This window comes from Oryzias latipes, chromosome 15, assembly GCF_002234675.1.
Source record: "Oryzias latipes chromosome 15, ASM223467v1".
Classification (NCBI taxonomy): Eukaryota; Metazoa; Chordata; class Actinopteri; order Beloniformes; family Adrianichthyidae; genus Oryzias; species Oryzias latipes.
In genome coordinates, this window is record NC_019873.2 from 28274674 (window position 1) to 28297275 (window position 22602).

At 46.1% G+C, this 22602-nt stretch overlaps 2 protein-coding genes across 3 annotated transcripts in view; both read right to left on the reverse strand.

Annotated features, from left to right (window-relative positions):
- Positions 1-630: 630 nt before the first annotated feature.
- On the reverse strand, positions 631-11669 carry gng4 (G protein subunit gamma 4). The gene is made up of 3 exons (XM_004077482.4): positions 11302-11669; positions 10260-10366; positions 631-2395 (listed from the first exon to the last, which is right to left on the reverse strand). The coding sequence occupies exons 2-3, from the start codon at positions 10356-10358 to the stop codon at positions 2267-2269; spliced, it is 228 nt and encodes a 75-aa protein (XP_004077530.1). The 5' UTR covers positions 10359-10366; positions 11302-11669; the 3' UTR covers positions 631-2266.
- A 118-nt stretch (positions 11670-11787) lies between these two features.
- The window catches only part of lyst (lysosomal trafficking regulator), a 65495-nt gene continuing 54680 nt past the window's right edge, over positions 11788-22602 (reverse strand). For both annotated transcript variants that reach the window (XM_023963749.1, XM_023963748.1), the window contains exons 31-52: positions 22384-22596; positions 22111-22287; positions 21923-21999; positions 21639-21827; positions 21386-21531; positions 20322-20418; positions 20182-20243; positions 20001-20056; positions 19765-19917; positions 18339-18650; positions 18114-18270; positions 17767-17907; positions 17472-17689; positions 17160-17390; positions 16893-17082; positions 16671-16807; positions 16485-16583; positions 16056-16195; positions 15890-15987; positions 15652-15808; positions 13219-13290; positions 11788-13146 (exon numbers count right to left, since the gene is read on the reverse strand). In XM_023963749.1, coding sequence (XP_023819517.1) covers positions 13008-13146; positions 13219-13290; positions 15652-15808; positions 15890-15987; positions 16056-16195; positions 16485-16583; positions 16671-16807; positions 16893-17082; positions 17160-17390; positions 17472-17689; positions 17767-17907; positions 18114-18270; positions 18339-18650; positions 19765-19917; positions 20001-20056; positions 20182-20243; positions 20322-20418; positions 21386-21531; positions 21639-21827; positions 21923-21999; positions 22111-22287; positions 22384-22596 — 3261 coding nt within the window. In that variant the 3' untranslated portion in view covers positions 11788-13007. The remainder of the gene's footprint in view (positions 13147-13218; positions 13291-15651; positions 15809-15889; positions 15988-16055; positions 16196-16484; positions 16584-16670; positions 16808-16892; positions 17083-17159; positions 17391-17471; positions 17690-17766; positions 17908-18113; positions 18271-18338; positions 18651-19764; positions 19918-20000; positions 20057-20181; positions 20244-20321; positions 20419-21385; positions 21532-21638; positions 21828-21922; positions 22000-22110; positions 22288-22383; positions 22597-22602) is intronic.

Sequence of the window (22602 nt, forward strand, 5' to 3'; positions counted from 1 at the left end):
AACAGAAATGGCGTGTTTTCCAGTCTGCCCGACAGCGGCTTGTTGTTTGTCTCTGGTTTCACTTTTTATTCATTTCTTACTGTGTTTTCATTCTTCCAGCACAGGTCTGCAGATTTTTTCTCTTCTCCTTCTATGCATTATTCAGAAACCTCCAGACCTGCACTACTTTCATTTTTATCTGCACATAGCAAAATAATATCAACGATTTTGTCATTTTATCTGCAGGGTTTTCAAACCGTTTTGATAAAAAAAGATTATTTCTGTGTTTGGTCAGGAATAAAATCATTTGGCCAATTAATGTTAGACAAATAATAAAATAACCTTTTTACATGATTAAAACTGTGTCATCTGGACTAAATGGAAACAGCTCTTCTCCTTCCTGATCTTTGTAGGGAAAGCTATGGAACTACATCCAGTGAAAAGTGGAATTCTGGGAGGAAAACAGGCGGTGAATGGTGTTCTTTTAAAAGAAAAAGGTAGAACAGCTGATCCAGATGAACTGTGGCTCAGCTCCACCACAGGAGGTCTCCACCAACAACCAGAATGCCACGTCCTCCTGCCAGACGGACACGTCTCTGAGAGAGCCGTAAGAGAAAAACATCAGAAGAACGAAGCAGAATCCACAGCATGTATGGGATATTGTTTGCCTTTAATTGAATTGTTCTGTCAGAGTTAACAAAGCCCCACCCACCCAAAATAAACAATACTGATCTACATGACCTGACTCTACCGGATCCTTTAGTGCAGAGAAGCACCCAGAAGGTCAATAACATTTCATGTCAGGTCTTTCCTTCACAGACAGAAATAAATCCATGCAATATTAATCTCTAGCTGTTGTGATTCTGGTTACAGGTTTGGCACCAACTTTAAGACGAGGTCAGAGAGTCCTGAGGCGGCGTCTCGGGCTTTCTGACCGCCGTGAAATGATCCCATCGATGATGATTCAAGTATCAGGAGGGAGGATTTTTTTTTATTTTCCTCCTTTTATTCATTTTTCACCAACAAAAATGCAAAAAGCTGAACCGAGAAAAGGGGATCATGTCATGTAAACGAGCCTCACCATCGTTGTTGTTGTTTTCTTTAAAAAATACTCGGCTAGTAACAATAATTGCATGACTTATAAATATTTTTTCTTCTAAGTATCATACGAGCTGAGTAGCACAACACGTCATGGAGCCGTCAGTGCTGTGCAACGAATATTCAATATTACTACTGATAATACCAATATTAAGAACGATCAGAACAAGTCATCGTAGAAATCGGCAAATGCTATTCAACTACCATGTAAAGGAAAATGTGCTTTTTCTTCCAAAAATGAAATGAGGACGGGGAGAAAGGCTGCAGGAGCAGGGTGTGAGGATCACGCCGCTCTGACAGGAAATTGGCACTGAAACATACTGTACACTCTAAAAGACTGAGAGTCCCTCGGAAACGGAGGAGGCCGTCAAAAAGGAGCGGGGAAACATGCAGGCCTTCAGTAATGTCGAAAGGCCTCGCCATTCACTCCAGGACAGGCAAAAAGATACAAAAAAAAGAAATCAGGCTGAGGAAACATGCCCAGGAAACCAAGATATCCAGTAGGATCACCTGAAGGGGGAGGCAGGGGAGGCAGGGGAGTCAGCTCCAGGAGGAGGAGGAGGAGGAGGAGGCAGATTCATCAATTATTTTAGGACTGGAAGCTTGCTCAAAACTTCATCACTGCGCCCTAAATAAGAGCTGCAGAAGCCACGTGGAGAACCTTCCTCTCTCTTCTGAGTCGAATGATTTACTTTGCACGATAAAGTTTCCTTGCTGCACTGCAGCACTGAAACCAGCAGCTTCAGCGTCGGTGACTCTGCAGGAACAACCGTCGGATTTCAGGGCTGCTTCGGAGCATCACAGAGCTGCTTCCTACCGGACAGAAACTCATGCTTGCTGTGATCAAGAAAAAGAACCAAAACTGGGCAAAAATGTCAGTTTCCTGAGGCAATAAGATCTAGCACAACAAAAGAAAAAAAACATCTCTCATCTCATTAAGCACTGAGCAAGACTGTTCTCTAATAACAAAGCAATAACAAACCTATTTAACAAGACATGATACGCTCACTGGGTTGCCAGTTTGGTTCCTGACTCCCCCAAATCCTTCAGCCACCAGGACAGAGCGGACCCCCAACAGAGAGTCCACCAGGCAAACCTCTCCTCAATGCCCATGGCCAGAAGCTTCAGTTGTGGAGAAGACAGAGAAGCCAGGCAACGCCTGCACCCAAGGATCTCTGCCGGCAGCTCATCAGAGGATGGTGCAGAAGAACTTCTTCTCCCGGAACGGGTTCTCGGAGGCGGGGACAGGCACGATGAGCGGGTCCTCACGTATGTGAGCATCGCAGTACGCCATCAGGTCTGCAGCGGCTTTGGAGACCTGCCGTGTTTGAGACACAAAGAAGGTTAGAAACAGAGAAATGCTTTATTCATTTTCTGAGGGCAGTTCAGTGAAAGCAGCTCTCCAGTCTTTGGGATAGAAAAAGAAAATCCACGACAATAACATGAATAAATCAATATTTCCCTTATTTTCCTGCTGTCCAGTGTAGCGACTCGGATTGAAAAGTTTGACAGTGTTTGGAAAAAAGGAAGTTAATGTGGAAGAACCCGAAAAGTTTTGTTATTGTTCTGTATTTTTATCTTAAAGTGGTTCTAAATACATTAAATGTATGACGCGTTTTTCATATCACATACAAATCTTTTTAATGCTGAAGAAAACCTCAGATTTCTGCTCTGATGCTGTCATCTAAGGTTTTGAAATTCTGGGGCAAAAACATTTTTTTTTAGATATTCTATGTCTGTCAAACTAAAATATTCCAGCCCTTCTTTTCCCTTTAGAATAATTTAATGATTTTAAACGTGAATTCTAACAAAATGTTTGATTGCACTTTAACGCAGAGAGAGAAAAAAAAAGAGTCCAGAAATAAACAAAACTAAAGAAGCTGTCATTTAAATATATGACGTACCAAATGTTGCATTTTACAATTATAAAGCAACTTTTTTTAAGGAAAACTTGGTTTACATTCACGTAAAAAATGTAAACACAAAAGATGATAACTAAAGTTAAAAAAATAAAGAAACAAAATCCTTTAATAAATTTGTTCCCAACTGTTTCTTCTGCTTTAAACTGGAATTTGATCCAAAACACACACAGGCGCTTTTTGTCTGGTTTCTGTTTGGATTCCAAATGTCCCGGCAGAACCAGATCTGAGGTCAAACTGTCACTTCTGTCAGAAATATTAGATTATTTTAATGTTCATCCACACCTATGAGGACTGGAATTATATTCACTTCCATTTAGCTTCAGATTAAACTTATAATTCAGAAATTATTTGACTAAATTCCTTGTTTTAATCTCTGTTGAAAACTATTTTGGCGTTTTTATGCAAAATAGAGAATTAATGAACAAGAATAGACTAAACTTTACATAAAAACAAACAGAAAATCTATTTTTTCTAACATTAACCAGAGGAAAATGTAATTTTTGAATTTTTTTCTTAAGAGCTGCAGAAACACTTTGGATTAAAGGCCGTGTCACACAGCCGCCACGCACATTTTGCGCACATTACATGGATGAGAATTGGTCATAATTCGCGGAAAAAGTGAGAAAGGTTGTGGTTTTACGTGAAATTTTTACAGATGTGTCACGAATAAACCACATTAAAACCACGGAAGGAGAAGAAGCCACGCAAAGAACACGTAACCCGGCGCTTCATTAAATATCTTTATTTTCAGAGCATAAACCGCATGGCATCAGCACCACGGTCAGCTCCCGGCCCATGATGCTTTGCTTTGAGGAAACAGTCCGACTCCCCTGGTCCGCTCCAGTAATAAAAGTCGAGCCGAACTGCAACCAACAAAGTCCCACTTTGTTAAAAAAAACAAACTTTAATGAGATTTTTGTGACTGTTATGTCATTCCTAACAGAAAATATAGTTTTAAATATTTATTTTTTAAATAACACATTTTTGTTCTGTTGACAGCAGCTAAAGTTCCTTTCAAAACAAGATCCTCCTGGAGAAATACTTCAGTCTAACATGACATTTTCTATCTTTGTGACTTTGGTCTGCATTCAACTTTTTTCCTCTTTTATTATTAAATATAAACAATGTTAGTGTAAATTCACATTTATAATCAACATTTATGCACATAATTGGAATTGACGGGAACTAGTGAATAAAAATAGATTCAGGATTTTACAACCATTTCGCTCAGGGATCTGACAAAAAGACTTAATCAACTCCAACAAATGAACCAAAACATTATTATTCTAATTATCGGGCCACAATAGAGGGAGGAGGAGACACCAGAGCCTCGGGTTGGACACCGCTGGTAGAAACTGCATTCATCCATCATTTGGTTTTCCGGTTTTTCTGACATCCTAAAAAGTTTGATCCACAAAATCGAGGAAGCATCAGAAAAAGCAGCTGAACGAACCGAATCCAGTGAACCAAAGTGTCCTCGTCTTTCTGTTTGGGACGTTCCACTTTATCGTTTGGAGCGTTCATTGAAGCCACTACGAGTGTTACAGTAAAGGCGGACTGACTGTACGCCAAGGCCGGGGGCGTGAGGGCCACAAATGGCGAGCAGAGGAGCAGCTGGGGCTGAACAACGGCGAGGGCTCTGGGATCTGCATGGGGGAGCGGGCCATCTGATCTTCACCCACCGCCGCCGTCACAGGAGAATACCACATGGTTACGACACGGGGGCTTTAAATAAACTCAACGCCGCGGCGCCGAGTCTGCAGGCTCTGCACCATCAAGCCTTTTCCAGGTTCCTCATTCCAAACAACATTTCCAGATAAATGTGTAACAGGGAAACAGGCTTTTATGCTCCACTTTATTATTGAGCCTAGAAAATGTCGATCCTAAACTTTCCTAAAATCTCCTAATTGATCCGTTTAGAAAGAAATGAAGTGATTCTCCGACACTTTTAACGCCTTTTCTGGTATTGAAGATTTTTCGAATGCTTTGAAGATTCAGCTCAAACATCCAAAGGTCGGTGATGGGACATTTCATTTATGGTAATCCTTTTCTATTTTAGAAACAAAACTCAGGTGGGAACTCCTGCCGCTCTGCAGAGACTATGTCCTAGAAAAACAACACAGGTTTCTAGAATTTGGCTAAAAATTATTAAAGGACCACTAAAATAGATCAAAAGATGATCAGAGCGGGACTTCAACTTTTTTCTTTTTTTAATATTCGGTATATTTAATTATATATTTGTTGAATAAATGATAATAAAAAATGAAAGGTAAAAATGTAATCTGTAACTAAAAAGGACACAGATGAAAATGACTCAAAGCATGAACCTTTGACAGAGATTCAAATAAAAACAACAAATTGAGGAAACTTCTGTGATGGAATTGAAATTAAATTATAACTGATATCAAACAAACACAAGAAGAAAAAAAAAAGATTTCCAGTGGACTAAAGCGTTTTGCAATATTTCAGTCAAACTGGTCATTTACAGGCTGATTACTTTGTTTTTTTGGCCCAATAAATGTTGTTGGAGTCAAAACCTGCTTCTTCCAGCATTACTCCACCGAACCTGCATGAAACATGTAAAGCATTCATGTTTGAAAAATCACAACAAGCCATGAATCCGGTTTTCTTAATGTAATCATTAAAGCTGCACAAAGTGGGAATTCCTCCTCCAGCAGCAGAAAATCCATCAGTGTCAGAGGAAACAGAGTCGTCGTGGAAAGTGCAGAGAGCCGACGCCCCACAGGCCCAAGCGCCGAACTGCACGCCGCGTCATCAGGCCGACTGTAATTACTCGTGATGGAAGGAGAGTCCTCATTAGCACAGATCACATTCCTTTGGCTGATTGAGCAATTAATGAGGAAGCGGCGATCCCCCCATCATCTGCTCGGAGACGGCCGCCGTCACCGGGACGCTCTCCATCCCGTCATCAAAATGAGGGGATCAGCAAACGAGGCTGGCGGACCGCTGCCTCGGCGCCGCCTTCAGTGCAACTTCTTCAGTCAAGAGAGACTCAGATCCTCTGAGGGGTTGAGTCTGTACCGCACACAAAACAGCTCAGAAACCAAACTAAAACCTGATCCGGAAACACGAGAAGCGTCACAAACGTCTGCAGAGCTCCAACATCCAAGTCACCAACAAAGACACAAGAGTAACGTGTGACACAAATCCTAAACACCTAGCGGACCCCGAAACACGTGTAGGTCAAAGGATTCTGGTGCATCAAACTGTTGAGACTCATAAATGAAGACTAATGATGATGCAGATTTTTAAAAAACTCATCAAGTTCACTAATCAATCCGTGTATTTCTGCAGAGGAGGAATCCCTGCAGGCGGCTGTTTTCTCCTCTGCCTTTATCTTTGTCTTATACACTAAAGGCCCGTACACACCGGGACGAATATTCGCCAGGCGTTATTCGCCAGCGTTTTTCGCCACGTTTTTTGTGTTCACACCCAGGCGATTTTCGCTGACGATGAGTGGAGTGAACATGCAATTTCATTCCCTGACATTAGATGGCGCTTAATGTAAAACCGAAATACTCCTGTACACAAGGTGGCGCTGCGCAACTTTACGCTTCTTAAAGTCGCTTTTCACTCAGAAGAAGAGAGCAAGTATTTACACGCTTGTCAGAATCAAACAAAGAAAACATGAATATTTCAAGCACCAGTAGCTCCAACTGGTGCTTGGTTCGGGGATGTTTTAGAATGTCCGTCATTATTGCTTCGCGGCTGTGTAGACGCTACTTGGCGTCTATCTTCTTCGCTGGTATGTGTGCTCAGCAAGGCAGTTTTGTGTTTGAGCGCCCCCAAGTTGTGTTTTACTGTAACTTCAGAAGCTCCAGACACGTGAGCAAAAGCGCCGTTCTCATTGGTCGAGTAGATTTCGACGCGACGCGTCGAAAAAAAAAAACGAACCCGAGGCGTTTTTTTTTTTTGACGCTTTAACGCCTGGCGTTTTTTCGCGTCGGTGTGCACACTCTCATTGGGGCCCTTTGTTTAGTCACGAGGCGTTAAACGTCGGCGAAAATCGCCGGCGAAATTCGTCCCGGTGTGAACAGGCCTTAAAGCTGTTAAAAAGAAAGTTAGAAAACTGAAAAAAGATTTGGTCCTAAATTAAACTGGAGCAACATTTCATTTGTTTTTTGACTAAGTGAATCTAAATCCCTTTTTGGAAATTGTGAGGGAAATTTTACGCAACATTTAAAAAAAGTTTCTCTGTCAACAAGTTTTCCAAAACGGAAAAAATGTCCTTCATCCTTTTCCGTTTTTATTTGGAGCAGGAATTTGTCATTTTAAGCATTTTTCTTTAGATAAAATTGTAAAGCAGAAACCTTCCTCTCAGCTTTTTTACATGAAAACGATCTCTGAGGCCGTTTCTACCACATGCAAACATCGCTCTGCTGTTGTCCTCATTTTTGGGTTTTTTGTTGGAGTCGATGTTAAAACAGTGAAAAACAAAGTGTGAAAAAAGCTGAAAAACGATGATCAACTTCCCAACTGTTATTAAAAAGAATAGAAATGTTTTTTTAGGACAAAAAGAAGGGGGAACCTTCTCATCACGTAAAGATGTGTCCAGAACTTCATATATTTCTGCATCCTTTGAACATTGGTAATGATATTAAGTGAAGCTAAAGCAGTTATGAAGCATATCTTCATTTTAAGGAGCTAAAAAGTCATCCATATACTTTTAAAATCTACATATCTATATATAATACATATAGAATATACAGTGTTTGTCAAATTCAAAGTCTAAAGTTTATATGCATTTAAATTCAGTTTGAAACATTTAGTTTCCCTCCAAAATCATAAAGAAGTCAAAACGAGAATAACTGAGGCTCAAACACTGAACCCTGAGGGACTCCACAAGCAAAGAGATGCGACCGAATCACCAAAGCTAACCTGCGGAAAACGACCACATGAGAAGACCATATTTTCGAAACCAGCTTTGAGATCAAAAGTTAAGAATGACATCATTTCCTGAACCGAGCGACCATTAAAAGCTTTGGGATCTGCAGCACAGCGTCGTGAAAGCCGTCAGCTGAAAGATGAACATTGACGCTGCGTTCACACCGACCTTGGAAACACGCATTTGAGCGATCACTTTCAACGAAGCGTCCATGTAAACGAGAGTATCTGCACATTTTGGGTTTTCAAAACGCGTTTTCTGGCTTTTTGTAGAAATTGCGCGGCGATCGAGTGCACATGAAAAGGTCAACCTGTTGAACTTTGACCCATAAGGGACTCGGATTTGGTAGTGACGTCCCGATGGTGTCCTGTTTAATTCACAGCGGTGAAAACTGTTTGAAAATGGAATGTCTTTGGTATGGAGCTGTGAAAGACAAAGGCCTGAAGAGCACGACGCAACACTCTTCAGACTATGAGTGCATGCGCCGGTGCTGGGCAGCGACAGTCCACTGTGTGCTGAGAGCGATCAAGAACCCGTTTTCGTCGCGTTCTTGATCGGGCCACACATTCCCGGTGTGTACGTAGCAAACGGCTAAACTAAAAATCTGGACTTCAGAACTAAAATCAAATATATTCTTGTTGAAAATCACACGACTATTTCACTCTCTTTTACTAAATCACATAAAATGAGAAATAAGATCAAATAGAAGCTTTAAAAATAGGTCAGATTCAGACTGTAGCAGGAAGACACTACATTTTCAGAGGTCCACACACCATGACACTGGAATAAATAAATCCCAACATTTCCTGCTGAGCTTGTTGAAAACTAGAAGACCAAGATCAGTTTGTTTCCAGAGAGGTGGGTTTGACCCATAGACTGTAAAAAACAATGGACGAATCCAGGCGTGGCGCCACCCATAGACAATGCCTTACCTCCGGCTCTCGGGTAATGAGGCAAAATCCCTCACCATTGCTTCCTGATACGGGCGTCGCCATGTCGGAACCAGTCGACAGGGATTGGTCCAAGTCGCTTTGAGTCATCGTATCTATGGCAACTACTGTCGCCATTGCCATAGATAGGATGACTCAAAGCGACTTGGACCAATCCCTGTCGACTCAAAGCGACCAATTACTGTCGACTGGTTTCAACATGGTGGCGTCCGTTTCAGGAAGCAACTGTACTTCCCATTTGGAAACACGAGAAGGGAGGGGTTGGGCCGTGCATTGTTTTTACAGGCAATAGTTTGACCACTTTGGATCCACAGCAACACTTCCTGTCTAAGGCCGTCCCATGTGAGAGCGCTCACACACCTGTTCCGTTTTCTCATTGGCTTAAATGAAATCAAACGGACTCCCATCCGTCTGATTCAGAAAAACCAAACCAAGGAAACTTTTCAGGACTGGAAATCTGTCTTCAAGCAATCCAGCACATGTGAAGAAACCCATAGACATATGACCACTAGACCGATGACCTCTGATGTCATCTATACGATTCTAGATCACAGGAAGGAAGCCCAAAGCAGAAATCAATCCCAGTTGTGATTGGCCTGAGTCGACGTTTCTATGGCAACTAGTCTCTCCAATCAGGAGTGAGCTTGTTGGAAGGCCACACCCCTTCCACTTGAAAATCGGCTGCATGAAATCTGTCAGTCAAAGGTTTTGAACACTGGATGTGGGGGCCAGCAGGCTCCACCTACTTTTATTGAGGCGTCTGATTGTTCAGTTTTATAACTTGTAGCAGAGCAAGAATGGTCATTCTGACCAATAGCTGTTTATTTCTATTGGATTTTGGAGCCCGTGGGTACTTCCTGTTTGGAACGCCAGGGGGGAGGAGTCAGTTCCCTTTATGCAATTAAAGTCCAAAATAGGAACAAACTAATGTACAAGGTATTATATCCTGAGTGAAAAAAAGCAAAAAACTGGAAGAAGAATGCTGAAAAGCAGCAGAAAATGTCTGGTGTTGAACTTAAATGTGTGTGAAAGTCTCCATCCAGGTCCTGAAGATCTACCTCTACGCTCAGACTTCTGTCTGATCATCCGATGGTTCAAGATATGAGCAACTCCAACCGAGGGCCGCATGCCTGCATGTTTGCCAGCATGCTCTAATTGGCTGGACACACCTAAACCAGGTAATCAGTCATGAGTGCGGCTTGGTGATCATGGAGAAACGCCGGCCCTCGGGGCCCGGAGTTGCCCACCCCTATAGGGCAGAAAGATCTTCAACTTTTATATGTATGGTCAGCTTGGTGGCGGCAGAATTTCCCTGAAGCTCAAACATTTGGACAATTCATCCTTTCCTTTCACGAAAGACCAGCGTTGGCGTGACAGGATGAGGAGGAGGAGGAGGGGGCGTACCTTTATTCTGTCCATGCAGGCCTCCATCTTCAGCTGCTCCACGGCTTTCCTGGCGTGGGAGATGCTCGCCGTGCTGTTGTTGGCGATGCCGTCCTTCATGGTGGCCCCTGTGATGTCAAACAGCAGGCTCCGTAAACATCACACTGAACCTGAGAAAGTCAGGTAATGCCGCCCCCCCTCCCCTTCCACACAGAGCACAGCCATCTCTGCCACAACCCCTTTTATTTATAGAGCCCATTTTGTCTGGAGAAGCGGGTTTCCAGCGCCCACGCTCCATTTTATCTGAAGAAAGAGCTTAAGAGCTTTGAAGGCAGCAGCTGGACAGCAGTTTGACATTTTTCTCTCATGCATGACTGTTCTGCCCCCCCCCCCCCCCCCCCCTTCAGTGATCCGGGGCAGGAGCTGACGGGGGAGGGGGGGGGCACTGAAAAACAGGACTCAGGTGCATTTCCAAAGTCCATGGAGGTTCTATGGATTCTCCCTTTCTCCTCCAAAGAGCCTGTAGCTGCCTCCCTGCAGAGACCCTGCGATTCTTTCAGGCCCCCTTTTGACCCCCTCAGTCCTGATCTGCCCCACTTTGGCCAGAGGGGCCACCTGCCCGCAGATGTATTGTGTAACACCAGAGGTGGGCTGCTGCTGCTGCATCCCCCACAAAGGAGGGTTTGCTCCCGTTTCGTGGCATCAAATGGAGTAAAAATCGTTTGAATTTTTTTGGGAGCCCCCGTTCGTAGGATTTTCTGCTGGGGGTTTGAATCCCACCATCGCGGGAAGCCATCAGGCCTCCCTTCCACGCAGGTCTCCATTCCATCCGCGCGGCTTTTTTTCGGTTCCGCGCGCCTCCGTATCCAAACGCTAATTGTTGATCTGTCATTTAAAAAAAAAAAACAAAAAAAGAAAAACGAGGGGCTGCGGCCCTGATCCCCCCCCCTCCCCCCCAACCTCCGGGAAACGGACATTTCTCTTTCGTTTCACCGACACATCCGCAGATTTCTCGGGTGGGAGCGCGTGCGCGGCGCGCGCGGGTTTGGAGCCACCGACCTACCTGGAATGTGCCAACGGTTTTCCAATTTGGAGAATTCCGGATTGACTCCACCCAACGCACACGCACGCACGCAGGCACGCGCGCACGACCAGGGATGTGTCAAGAGATGAATCGATGGGAGGAAATCCCAGCCTCGCTCCTGCGCCGGACTCGACCCGCGAAGGTAAATCCTGCCTGGCGGTTTTTCTCCCCCCCCTCAGCGGTTCGTTGTGCGTGAGTCGTGCGTGATCCGTGTGGGAAGCGGAGACGCGCGCGGCGAAGTGAGCGCCACGGCTGGACCTGGAGAGATGTTACGCATGCAGCAGGGGGGGAAATCTCTGTGTGACGATGAGATGCAGGCTGTGGAGCAGAGATCACTCGATCACTGGGAGTCTCCGCTGTACGAGCCGGCCCCAAACGCACCACCTCCGCCTATTCATCCAATTAATCTGACAGTTAAACCTGCAGTTCACCAGAAATAGATAAATAAAAACTCACCACGACAAGTTTAGTAATATTTCTTCAAATATTTTATATCTATATATTTATATATTTATAATATCACATGGTTTTGTGCATAAACAAGCAAATATATATACATCAAAACCTAAGACAACCTCCTGCCCGCATGCCGATCTACAAAAACTGGTCTGGAGAAATCCGGGATCACAAGCAGGTCTTAAATTATGCACAGATAAGGTATAAACAGAAATAATAAAAACTTTCATCACATTTCCTGACAGAAAACTGGTGGAGGGATGAAGACCAGCAGGAGGTTGGAGTTGCACCCGTTCTCACAGAAACACAAAAACGTCACATTTTCTTTAGGTTCAGATCAGAAAAGGGACAAAACAAACTTTCTGAAAGAAATGAAAACGAGAAATGTTCCCTTTCTTATGAAACGATGGACGATCATTCACTACAGAGGGTTAAAACAAACAGAAGACAGAGGCGGGTTTACCCAGAAGACGGAGGGAAAACCATTTCTTTTAGTTTATTTGTCTCATTCAATAAAAACTTTAATTAAGACTACAATTATGGCTGTTTTGGGTTCATAAAAAGTGCAGTTTGATCCACAGAAACAGCCAAAGAGGAAGTGCGACTGGTTCCTCAGAGGAGTGGACCCTCATTGTGGGGGAGGGGGGGTTGAAGATTAGTGTTATTGATCTGAAGAAGCTTCGGAGTTAAAAGTTCAGTAAAACCGGAAAAGCAGGGGGGGGGGGGGTGGAGCTTCTGGATGCAGGTCGTGAGAGGAAATGTCACAGCTGGAGGGGGGCAGGGGGGCATACAAAACACAGAGGACAGAACCACGGGGTCCGATTCACGGTGCCCCCCCCCCGTGTGCGGTCGCTCCTGCGAGACACAAAGTGAAGCCGCGACACAGCCCCCCCACACACACACTCACAGAGCACGACCCCCCCCCCCCAGCAAGGAGCAGTGACAGACCCGGGTCCTCACACGCTTCGGGTCAGGGGTTAGCAGCTTCCCAGGAAACCAACAAAAAGACGACAGAGAGGTTTAGTGTAAAGTGTCTGCTGCAGCTTCATCCAAACTTTTTATAAATATAGATCTATGTACACATAACACTTTCATCACTGCTGATGCTGGGAAGGGCGGGTGGAGCTTGCTCAGCCGGGGGTGGCATTATTAGGAGTCAGGGCAGGTTCAGAGAGGCAGCGTCCTCCTCCCTGTCAGTGCAGATGAAGAAAAGGAGGAGCAGGAGGAGGTCAGCCTGCGGCGTAGCTGCTCAGAAAGGAGTAGAACATGGGCAGCTTCATGCGCTGCTGGTCCCGCCGGCACCACGCCATCACCGTGCCCTCGCTGTTGGCCGTGTAGAGGTGGTGGCCGTCGCACGAGTACGTCAGGCTGATAGGAGACAAAGGCTCGTGAGGAAGTCGAGCGGCACAGAAAAGCAACACCTGGAGAGCGGATCAATACCTGATGATGGGTTTACTGGACTTTGCAAAGGTGACCTCTCGGACTGGTTTTAGATCCCAGGTGCTCCACAGCCTAAAAACATATTTATTTATTGCAACGTGAAAAAATGCATGCAAAAAAAAGAAAAAAAAAGATGCATGTTCCCTCTTTTTCGCAATACAAGTCACAGCTTTTTGTATTGTTTGCCATGGGTGCGACTTCTATGTGTTTAAAATAAAGAGATTTGGGCTCATATATAGGTTATTTTCTCACTAACGGCCGCTAGAGGGCGCTGTAGGCATGTTAACATTTGCTACTGAAAGCAACTAAGAAGAAGAACCGCTGTCCAAAACAAACAATATGATTGTTCGAGAGGGACCTAACAGCAGACAAGACAGCGGCTGACATTACCGACTGGAAGTGGAAATTATACAATTTACCTTAATCCTAACAATGACTGTGACCCTAACCATGATCCTAACCGTGACCCTGACTGTGACCCTATGGTGCAGAAATATCCAATACATTATTATTGTTATACTCCAATGTGACTAACAGTGGAGCAAAACAGGATTGAGGCAACCTCCAATTGTGCAAGTTTCCACTTGAAACGATGAGAGAGGCCTCCAAACTCCACTATGGAGACCAAAGAGCTGTCTAAGGACACCAGAAACCAAACTGTTGACCTGCAGCAGGCTGGAAGACTGAATCTGCAACAGGTAAGCAGCTTGGTGTGAAGAAATCACCTGTGGGGGCAATTATTAGGAAATGGAAGACGTACAAGACCACTGAGAATCTCCCTCCATCTGGGGCTCCCCCCAAGATCTCACCCTGTGGGGTCAGAATGATCACAAGAACGGGGAGCAAAGATCCCAGAACCCCACGGGGGACCTAGTGAATGACCTGCAGAGAGCTGGGACCAAAGTAACAAAGGCTACCATCAGTAAAACACTACACCACCAGGGACTCAAACCCTGCAGGGCCAGACGTGTCCCCCTGCTAAAGCCGGTACATGTGCAGAACCGTCTACAGTCTGCTAGAGAGCATTTGGAGGATCCAGAAGAGGATTGGGAGAATGTCCTATGGTCAGATGAAACCACAATAGAACTTTTTGGTAAGAACTCTACTCATCGTGTTTGGAGGAGAAAGAATGCTGAGCTGCATCCAAAGAACACCAGACCTACAGTAAAGCATGGGGGTGGAAGTATCATAGTTTGGGGCCGTTTATTAGCAAAGGGACCAGGACGACTGATCCGTGTAAAGGAAAGAATGAATGGAGCCATGTATGGGCAGATTTGGAGTGAAAACCTCCTTCCATCAGCATTGAAGATGAACCATGGCTGGGTCTTTCAGCATGACAACCATCCCAAACACACGTTGCCCGGGTAACAGGGTTGGGTGATGTCCCTTAAATTGGCAGTTGACGATGTTTGCAGTAAACCATCTGGATGGACGATGATATCGTCGGGGGGGTATTTTTCATTTTCTTTTGTTATTATATAATTATTATTAGTAATTTTACTTTATTACTTTATTTATTTTATTTCCCAACTAATGACTCATCCGCGATGACAGGAAATTAGAAGATCATCTCGTATGTTACCGAGCTGCTACATATATGCATGTGGCAGCTCACTTTATTTACAGCGGGACTCATTTCCTCTTCCGGTATTTTCATCACTACTGCAAATGTGCAAATGATTAATTCAGACTGAAAGTGTGACCATGTGAACGTTCGTTCTAATCGGAAAAAGGTTTTCTGCACCCACGTCTAATCCGACCATTGATCCGATCAAGATATTTTTGCACATGTGACCGCGGCTTATGGCGTCTACTTGCAGCATGGCGGGGGCGTGGCATCACCATGGTGTCTCTCCATCGTGATGGCTGACTGACATCACGATGGACTATGGTATCGGCACAACCCTACCAGGTAACGAAGGAGGGACTTCATAAGAAGCATTTCAAGCTCCTGGAGGGGTCTAGCCAGTCTCCAGATGTCAACCCCATAGAAAATCTTTGGAAGGAGTTGAACATCTGTGTTGTCCAGCGACAGCCCTAAAACATCACAGCTCTAGAGGAGATCTGCATGGAGGAATGGACCAAAATAGTTTGTGAAAACCTTTTGAAGACGTTTGAAGAACACGTTTGACTGCTGTCATTGCCAACAAACGGTAGATAAAGTATTGCGTTGATCTTTTGATGTTGACCAAATATTTATTTTCCACCATAATTTACAAATAAATTATTTTTAAAAAATCAGGCAATGTGATTTTCTGGATTATTTCTCATTTTGTCTCTCATGGTTGAGGTTAACCTATGATGAAAATTACAGGCCTCTCTCATCTTTTTAAGTGGGAGAACTTGCACAATTGGTGGCCGACTAAACACTCTTTTGGCCAACTGTATACTCCAAAAAATACGGGAAAAGTGAATGAAAGTAGTTCTGCATACCTCACTACGCCGTTTTCCAGACCGCCGGCTATGACGTTGACAGACACGCCCTCAGGTTGGTTGGAAAAGGCCAGCGAGCAGATGGTTTCTCTGCAGTGGACGTGACCAATCAGATCACCGTTCACCGTCCACAGGCGCAGGTCGCTTCCTCCACCCTCTGCACACACACAAAAAGAAGCAGAGTTATGGCATCTTTTCTGGCCAGAGCGTCAGGAACTGAAAGGCCCCGCCCCCTCACCAGAGTGGCAGACTGTGGCGATGTCTCCGGTGGTTTCACTGGCAGCCACAGCGGTCACCGGGCTTTTGTGACCTGTGAGGCTTTGCACGTAACAAAGTCTGAAAAACATGCAGGAGCTCAGAAACAAGTCACGCTTGGAGCTCCGCCTCCCCGCCGAGACACCGACCTGTTGAGGTCCCAGATGATGCAGGTGCCATCACAGCTCACACTGATGAGGATGCTGTAGGGTTTGCAGACCACCAGGTTGGTGACCTCGCCTGTGTGGCCGTACAGGTGCACCTGAGACTCCACCTCCATCTCTGATGGCTGCAGAAACGCAAAAGGCCGTCAGCGGGTTTCTGTGTCAGTGTGTCACGTTGGTCTTTTTCTGAAGTGCTCCCTTTTAAAAAAAAAATAAATCTTTTTGTGAAGCAGGAGAACAGCTGAGAGCTCCTCTCATGACTGCACTCCTGGACCTCGAATCCCACCTCCTGCCGGGCTGAAATCGTTTCAAGGGCAGCTGTGACGTGACTAATGAAGTTGAGCGTTTGAGGGGGGGTCTGGGTGCTGGTGTGGAGGCGGAAGGTTATAGAGGGACGTCGCCATGGAAACCCACCGTGCTGCTGGTGAAGCGGTTGCTGTAGGCGGTGATAACTCCACACTTGCTGCCCGTGAAGAGCTGGCAGCCGTCGGGTACCCAGGCGCAGCTGCTCACCTGCAGGGGGGGCAGGAAAGGTGAGGCACTTCAGATCCTTCCCCCACCCCACCTTCGGGGCAGGTTCTGGGGGGAAGCGGGTCATACCTGGTGGAGCTGTGAACACTGAATGAAGTTGATGGGCGGCTCGCTCTGCTTGCTCTTCAGCCGCAGGATGTTGTCGCCGTATCCCCAGCTCAGGATGGCAGACCACTGGATGTCGGTGCTGTGCATGCTCCGCACGCCTGTGGGGGAGGGGGCAAACACACCGGTAGGAGTCAGGCGGAAAGTCCTGGCGGGAGAAATCCCTCCTAAAGAAGGCCCCCATACCCTGCTCTTTGCTGTAAATCATCATGAGGCAGAACTTGCTGTACAGGCCGCAGATGGCCCGGGTCGGCAGCGCCAGCAAAGATCCGAACCTTTCCCCGTGCGGCTGGCTGAAACACACCACGGGGTCCGGGGCGGACGGCGAGCCCACAAACTCCCCCCACTTCATACCTTTGATCCACGGCAGCGGGCTCTGTGGGGGGCAGAGTTAGCAGTCAGCAGCACATCTTTTCAGGGAGGTCTTCCTCTGCGTCCCGGATCGTGGATTACCGGACACACGACTTCCTTCGCTTGTTCTCGCGTTTCCCTGAAGGCCAGCTGGACCAGGAGCCCCATGGCCGCCGGCAGCTCCCCCTCCATCATGAGTTTGGGCCCCGTCCTGCTCATGTGGGAAGCGCTGAAGAGCTGCCTGGGCGTCTGTCCGTACGTCTTGATCATGGTCTCCAGGGCCCGCCTCTGGACCGGGTCCTCCACAGCAGACACGTCCATGCCAAAGTAAGTCTGTGGAGAGGTTTAGCAGATGTTAGCAAAAGCAACGAGGAAGGTTCTCCTGAAGGAACGCGAAGGCCGGCGGCTCCTCACTGCGGGGTGGAAGACGTTGATGGCCTGAACGGCAGCTCTGCCTTTCTGTTTGAGCCCAAAGACCAGATCGATCCACTGACACAGCGTCTGGGACACGTGATCCGACTCCAGAGCTTGCCGATGGATCAGGACGAACAGACGAGGGTCATTGCGAGCCCAAGGGGGCAAGTTCACGTGGTTTACCCGCTCCCCGTTCTGGCGAACGCCAAAATCAAAACCTGGACAAAAGAAAGAAACATGAACTTCTTGAGGGAATGTTTAGAGGGACAAACGTGGATGTTTAGGCGACAGTTACCCTCTCTGTTAACCAGAAATTCTGGGAGGTAGAAAAACTCTGGGATGAGCTCCTTCACGTCCGTCATGGACTCGTAGGAGGACAGACGCCACGTGGTGTTCATGGAGTGAAAGGTCCGGTCGGGGATATCAAAGCTCTGGTCTAAACGAGGCCAAAGGAAATCTAATTAGAGGCTGCTTAAAAGCACCTCCTTTCATAACCTTCAACAACGCGCTCGCTGAATACATTCGCCGTGGCATCAAAAGACACATGGCAGCATCAGAGGAGATGAATGGAAACCGCGATCAGAGAAAACCGCCAGGATGAAACCAGCAGAGCAGCCTTTCATGGTGGAGAGCAGAACTCACCCTGGTAGGCCAGGAACATCTTGGTGAAAGGCGGCATTCGGACCAGGAAGTGCAGCACGGTGCCGCTGTTGGAGTAATGCGAGCCGTAGTGGTACGGCTGGACGGGGGGCATGGGGTCGTCTTCTCGAATGCCCTTTTTGTACTCCTCCTCCAGGTACTGCGCGACAAACACGCCGACGGTGAAGCTTTTCTCCTCCAGCCACACAGAGAAACCGTCGGTCTTACCCTGTAATTATCCACGTAGCGGTCCTCCTTCTCCTTTGACTGGACCGCGATGGGTTTGCTGAGGTTCCTGTAGATGTTGGCCTCCTGCAGGTCCAGCGTCTCGCTGGTGTAGTCGCTCAGGACGAAGGGGAACACGGGGTACTGCATGAGGTCGTTGAAGGAGCGGCCGGCGTGCTTGTTGAGGTGCGTTAGATACTCGAAGTTGGTGATCTGACCGGAGCCCCAGAGCTGCGTGAGCGCCGTGATGTTCCCGTACTCCAGAAGGTTGGGAAGGTCAGAGGTCAGGATGTTGTGGAAGACGTCGTCTCGGAACTGAGACCGGAAATCAAAGCATTCAACCAATTAAAGAAAGCAAAACAATTAATAGGAAAAAAACTATCATAGAAATCAAAACAAAAACATTTAAAGCCGAGAGCTGCGTTGTAAACTATGCAACCCCGCCCTCGCCGCCCACTTCTGACACCCTCACTGGCTGAGCGGCTGCCACACGCCCCCCCACTCTGCTCCAGACACTCCGGTCATTAAAAAAGTGTCAAAATGGCGGCCTTTCCGTTGGCTTTAGTTTGTGGTCGGCTGAGAGCGACGACCAGCTTTGTCATTTTTAGAAGAACCTGCAAAAGTACATTTTCTGATGTCCGTGGTTTTTCCTGCCTAATATGTTCACATCGTGTGTTTGTTTTGTTCAGCTTGAGCCGGCGATTAATGTTTGAGGTTTTCTCAATATTCTGATCAAAATATGCGAGCAACAGGGGAACGCCACTATGCGAGCTCGCCTCACTCAACGACGTTTATAATCTACAAACCTTAAAACCAACATTTCTTTTTTCCAAGCCGTTTCCCAGAGGAGCCGATGGATCAACAGGCGTGTAGATCCCAAAGTTAATCTTTCATGATAAAAATGGAGGACTTTCTGCACAGATGCTGTTGTTGGAAGTGAAACCCAACAGATTTCTGATCCTAACTAGGGATGCCATCCATCCATCCATCCATTCGGCCGGACGTGTTTGCGTCTCTCCGGTGTCTAGAAAATGCCGTCATTGACACATTGATCCTGGCTCTGGGTTTAGTGGTGTACCTGCATTCATGTTGGAATTGGTGTTTTGACATAATATAAACATTTACTTTCTTTGAACAACACGTCTTGAATGTATTCTTATCTATTTATGCAACACATCCATATTTGATAACTATCCGGTATCTGGCCAAGCGTTCTTATTACTATTCATTTACATTTTGGTGCATCCCTAATCGTTTCACTGAAGGAGCTGCAGGAGCCCTTTGCCTGGTGACTGTATGTATGAATACTAAAAGAAGGTAAGCAGCTCTAGGATGGTTTTGGTGAATGTGGAAAATTCCCTCACGGTGTTTTAATGCAGTGAAACCGTGTTCCTGTTGGAAAAAATTGGTTTCTCTTTTTCTGCTTCACCTTGGTGTTGTCGAAGGCTAACAGCAGCGTCCTGCCGTTGGTGAGGAATATCTCCACGGCGTTGTCCCTCAGCTGCCACCACCTCTTGTGCACCTCCTTTATCTCCTCATACGTCCAGGAGAAGGAGGGCGCCTCGGTCTCCCCGTGAAGAATCTATTCACGCACAAAAGCCCGGTGGGTTCGTGCAACATGGAGCCGATCCACCGGAACAGGATGAAAGAGTCCTGAGCACGTACCTGGCTGTCCTGTGCATCAGCAGCATTGTCCTCCACAAAGTACATCCCAGACTTCCCTGTGTAACAGCAGGACAGAGTCACTGTTAGAGCACCGAGAGGACAGCTTTCCTGGGAGAACACGGATTAAACAGCTGAGAGAAGCCGGGTTTCGTTCGTGTGGCGTGCAGCGGCGTTTGCTAACCTAGAAGGAGCTCTCCTGCCGTCTCCCTGGATGGAGCAACACTCACACACCTTCTTGTGAACCTGAGGACAAGAACCAAAGTTTCATTTGAGGAGGACCCACGGCTTCAGTTCCCGGATGCTCCGGAGCAACTGGCCTACCTGATGGACTCGCTGGTGGCTTTGTCCTTGACGGTGGAGGAGAAGGAGGAGTGGGTTTTATCCTCAAACAGGAAGGACAGCGGCGGCTTCACTGCTTCTAGAAGGAACAGGACAAGTCGGAATGGGGATGAAAAAGCACAGAATAGGCCGTTAAAGTCCCACTCTGATCATCTTTTGATGAATGATGATTGAATGGAGCACATAGGGCTGCACCAGGAGGTGGTGTTGGGGTTCGAATCACGAATCAAGATCAACAATTCACAGATCGATTCTCTATTTTTACTATTTAATCCACATATGTATCATCTATACCTTTATTTGGAACAGGAGATCTGAATCAACAAAACAGGTAAAAACAGAAAGATTTAGAAAGAAAGAAACTTTACACAATGTCCGTTTTTCTGTCAACTTCCTGGTTAACTCCAGCAGGAAACAAAACATAAAAGTCGCGGCTGCTTTGAATCGTTTAACAACAAATCCTGAAAATGTTCTTCACAGCTTTTCCTCCTCAGAGTTGATCTGATTCCAGTTCCAGTAGATCGATGACAAGAAGACAGTAACTGTCGACGCAGCAACACCTCAGTAGAAATGGAACAACTAGAAAAAACACTCAAAGTCCTTTCAGCTAAACAGAGAAAAGAATTTCCAACACAAAAGAGTTTTATAAACTTAAGAAAATGATTATTTTGAAAAAATATTTTCCTACTTTATTTTATTCAAATCTACTTTGTAAATATATATTTAAAACAAATTTGGTTTTTTTAAGAACTGAATTTGGTAAAATGAACTTTAGTCTTTATTATCTACAAAAAAACTTTACTTTGAAAATGTTCACTGAAACATTATTTTGAACATTTATTTACTTCCTGTGACAGTCGCGCATTTGCTTTGTTCACAGTATATGATCTTTTCCAACAGTATTTCTATTTGAATAAAGAAATACTGAGAAATGCCATTTTTAAGCTCAATTTTCTTTATAAAAATCAGAAAAATGCTAACAGAACAAGTTAACAACACCCCAAACCAGATTTTACCAGAGTGGGACTTAAAAAGAGTCTTCCCACCTTCAGGCTTGCGTCTGTCCAGAAGCAGGTATTTGTTTGGAATGGTGAGGTAGCATCTCTGCAGCCGCCGCCGCTCCCGGTTCGGCCCCTCGGTGGGATCCAGCTGCCAGGACGTTGGGTAGGAGTTCTGGTTGTACCAAACTGCCCTAGAACAGCAGCAAACTGTTAATGTCCTTGGTTCAAACTACTGTCCGACATGGAAAAAGTCATGAAAATGCTGGTTTAAATGCTCCAGAGGGAGACGAAGGCCCACCGGTCGTGGGTGAGCTGCTGCACCAGCTCCTGCCAGTGGCGGCTGGCGCTCAGGTCGGTCTTGTAGAGACCCCGGATGTGCTGGATGACTTTCTTTCTTTCTTGGCCTTGCTGCAGAGACACATTCTGAGTGATGTCAGCCGCAATCTTGGAAATGTCCTTCAACTTCCCATCCAGCCTCTGAATAAGACTGCAGCGGGATAACGGAGGAAAAGAAATTAAAAAGGGGAACAAAACCGGATTATGCTAAATATTTACATCCAGATCAAGTGGATTCATACTCACTTCCGCTGAGCGTTTACCATTTTCTTTTCCCACGCAACTTTGCTGTTTTTTTCTTCTGCTTCATATTTGAATTTTTCCTAAAGAGGAACAACTTTATTACTTTTTTCAGGTTTCTAGAAAGCGTCATGTTTGTCAGAAGTGACCAGCATTATATCCCTGTAACAAAAGCGTCTCCATGCAGCACTTACCTCCTTTATGGCCTTCAGCAGGTCCTGCTTGTGTGGGGCGCTGGGCGGGATGCAGCGATGGCCGCACAGCTTCAGCGAGGTCATGAACACGCCCACGGCGCCCTGCTCGTCTTTCGTGAGGCCGTCTCGGTGGTCGTGCAGCATCTCGTACAGATACAGGGACAGCTTAGGTCCGTGCTGCGTGGAGGACGGGCAGCGAAACGAACAAAGTTTGGTTTTTGTTCAGAGAAAAAAACAAACCCTTCAAGCATGAAAACCTGGAGCAGGACTCACCTCCAGACCTGGACTGAGGCTTTCTTTCAGGATTTCTAAATGTTTGGAGTCAAACACAAACTCCAGCGCCTCCTTCCTGTCAGAAAGGGGAAGTGCGGTGCTGAGCGAGTGCACCAGAAGACGACCTATTTGGACCTTAAAAGTGTCCCTGCAGGACCAGAGGATCCTCTGCCACTGATGGTGGGGGGCTCCTCCTCGACCCGGGCTGCTGCCCTGTGG

Bases quoted from the DNA above. Each gene is read 5' to 3' on its own strand.
- gng4 (XM_004077482.4), bottom strand. From the start codon at position 10,358: ATGAAGGACGGCATCGCCAACAACAGCACGGCGAGCATCTCCCACGCC. The intron at 2,396-10,259 runs GTACGCCCCCTC...CAAACACGGCAG, and splicing joins CCTGCATGGACAGAATAAAG to GTCTCCAAAGCCGCTGCAGA.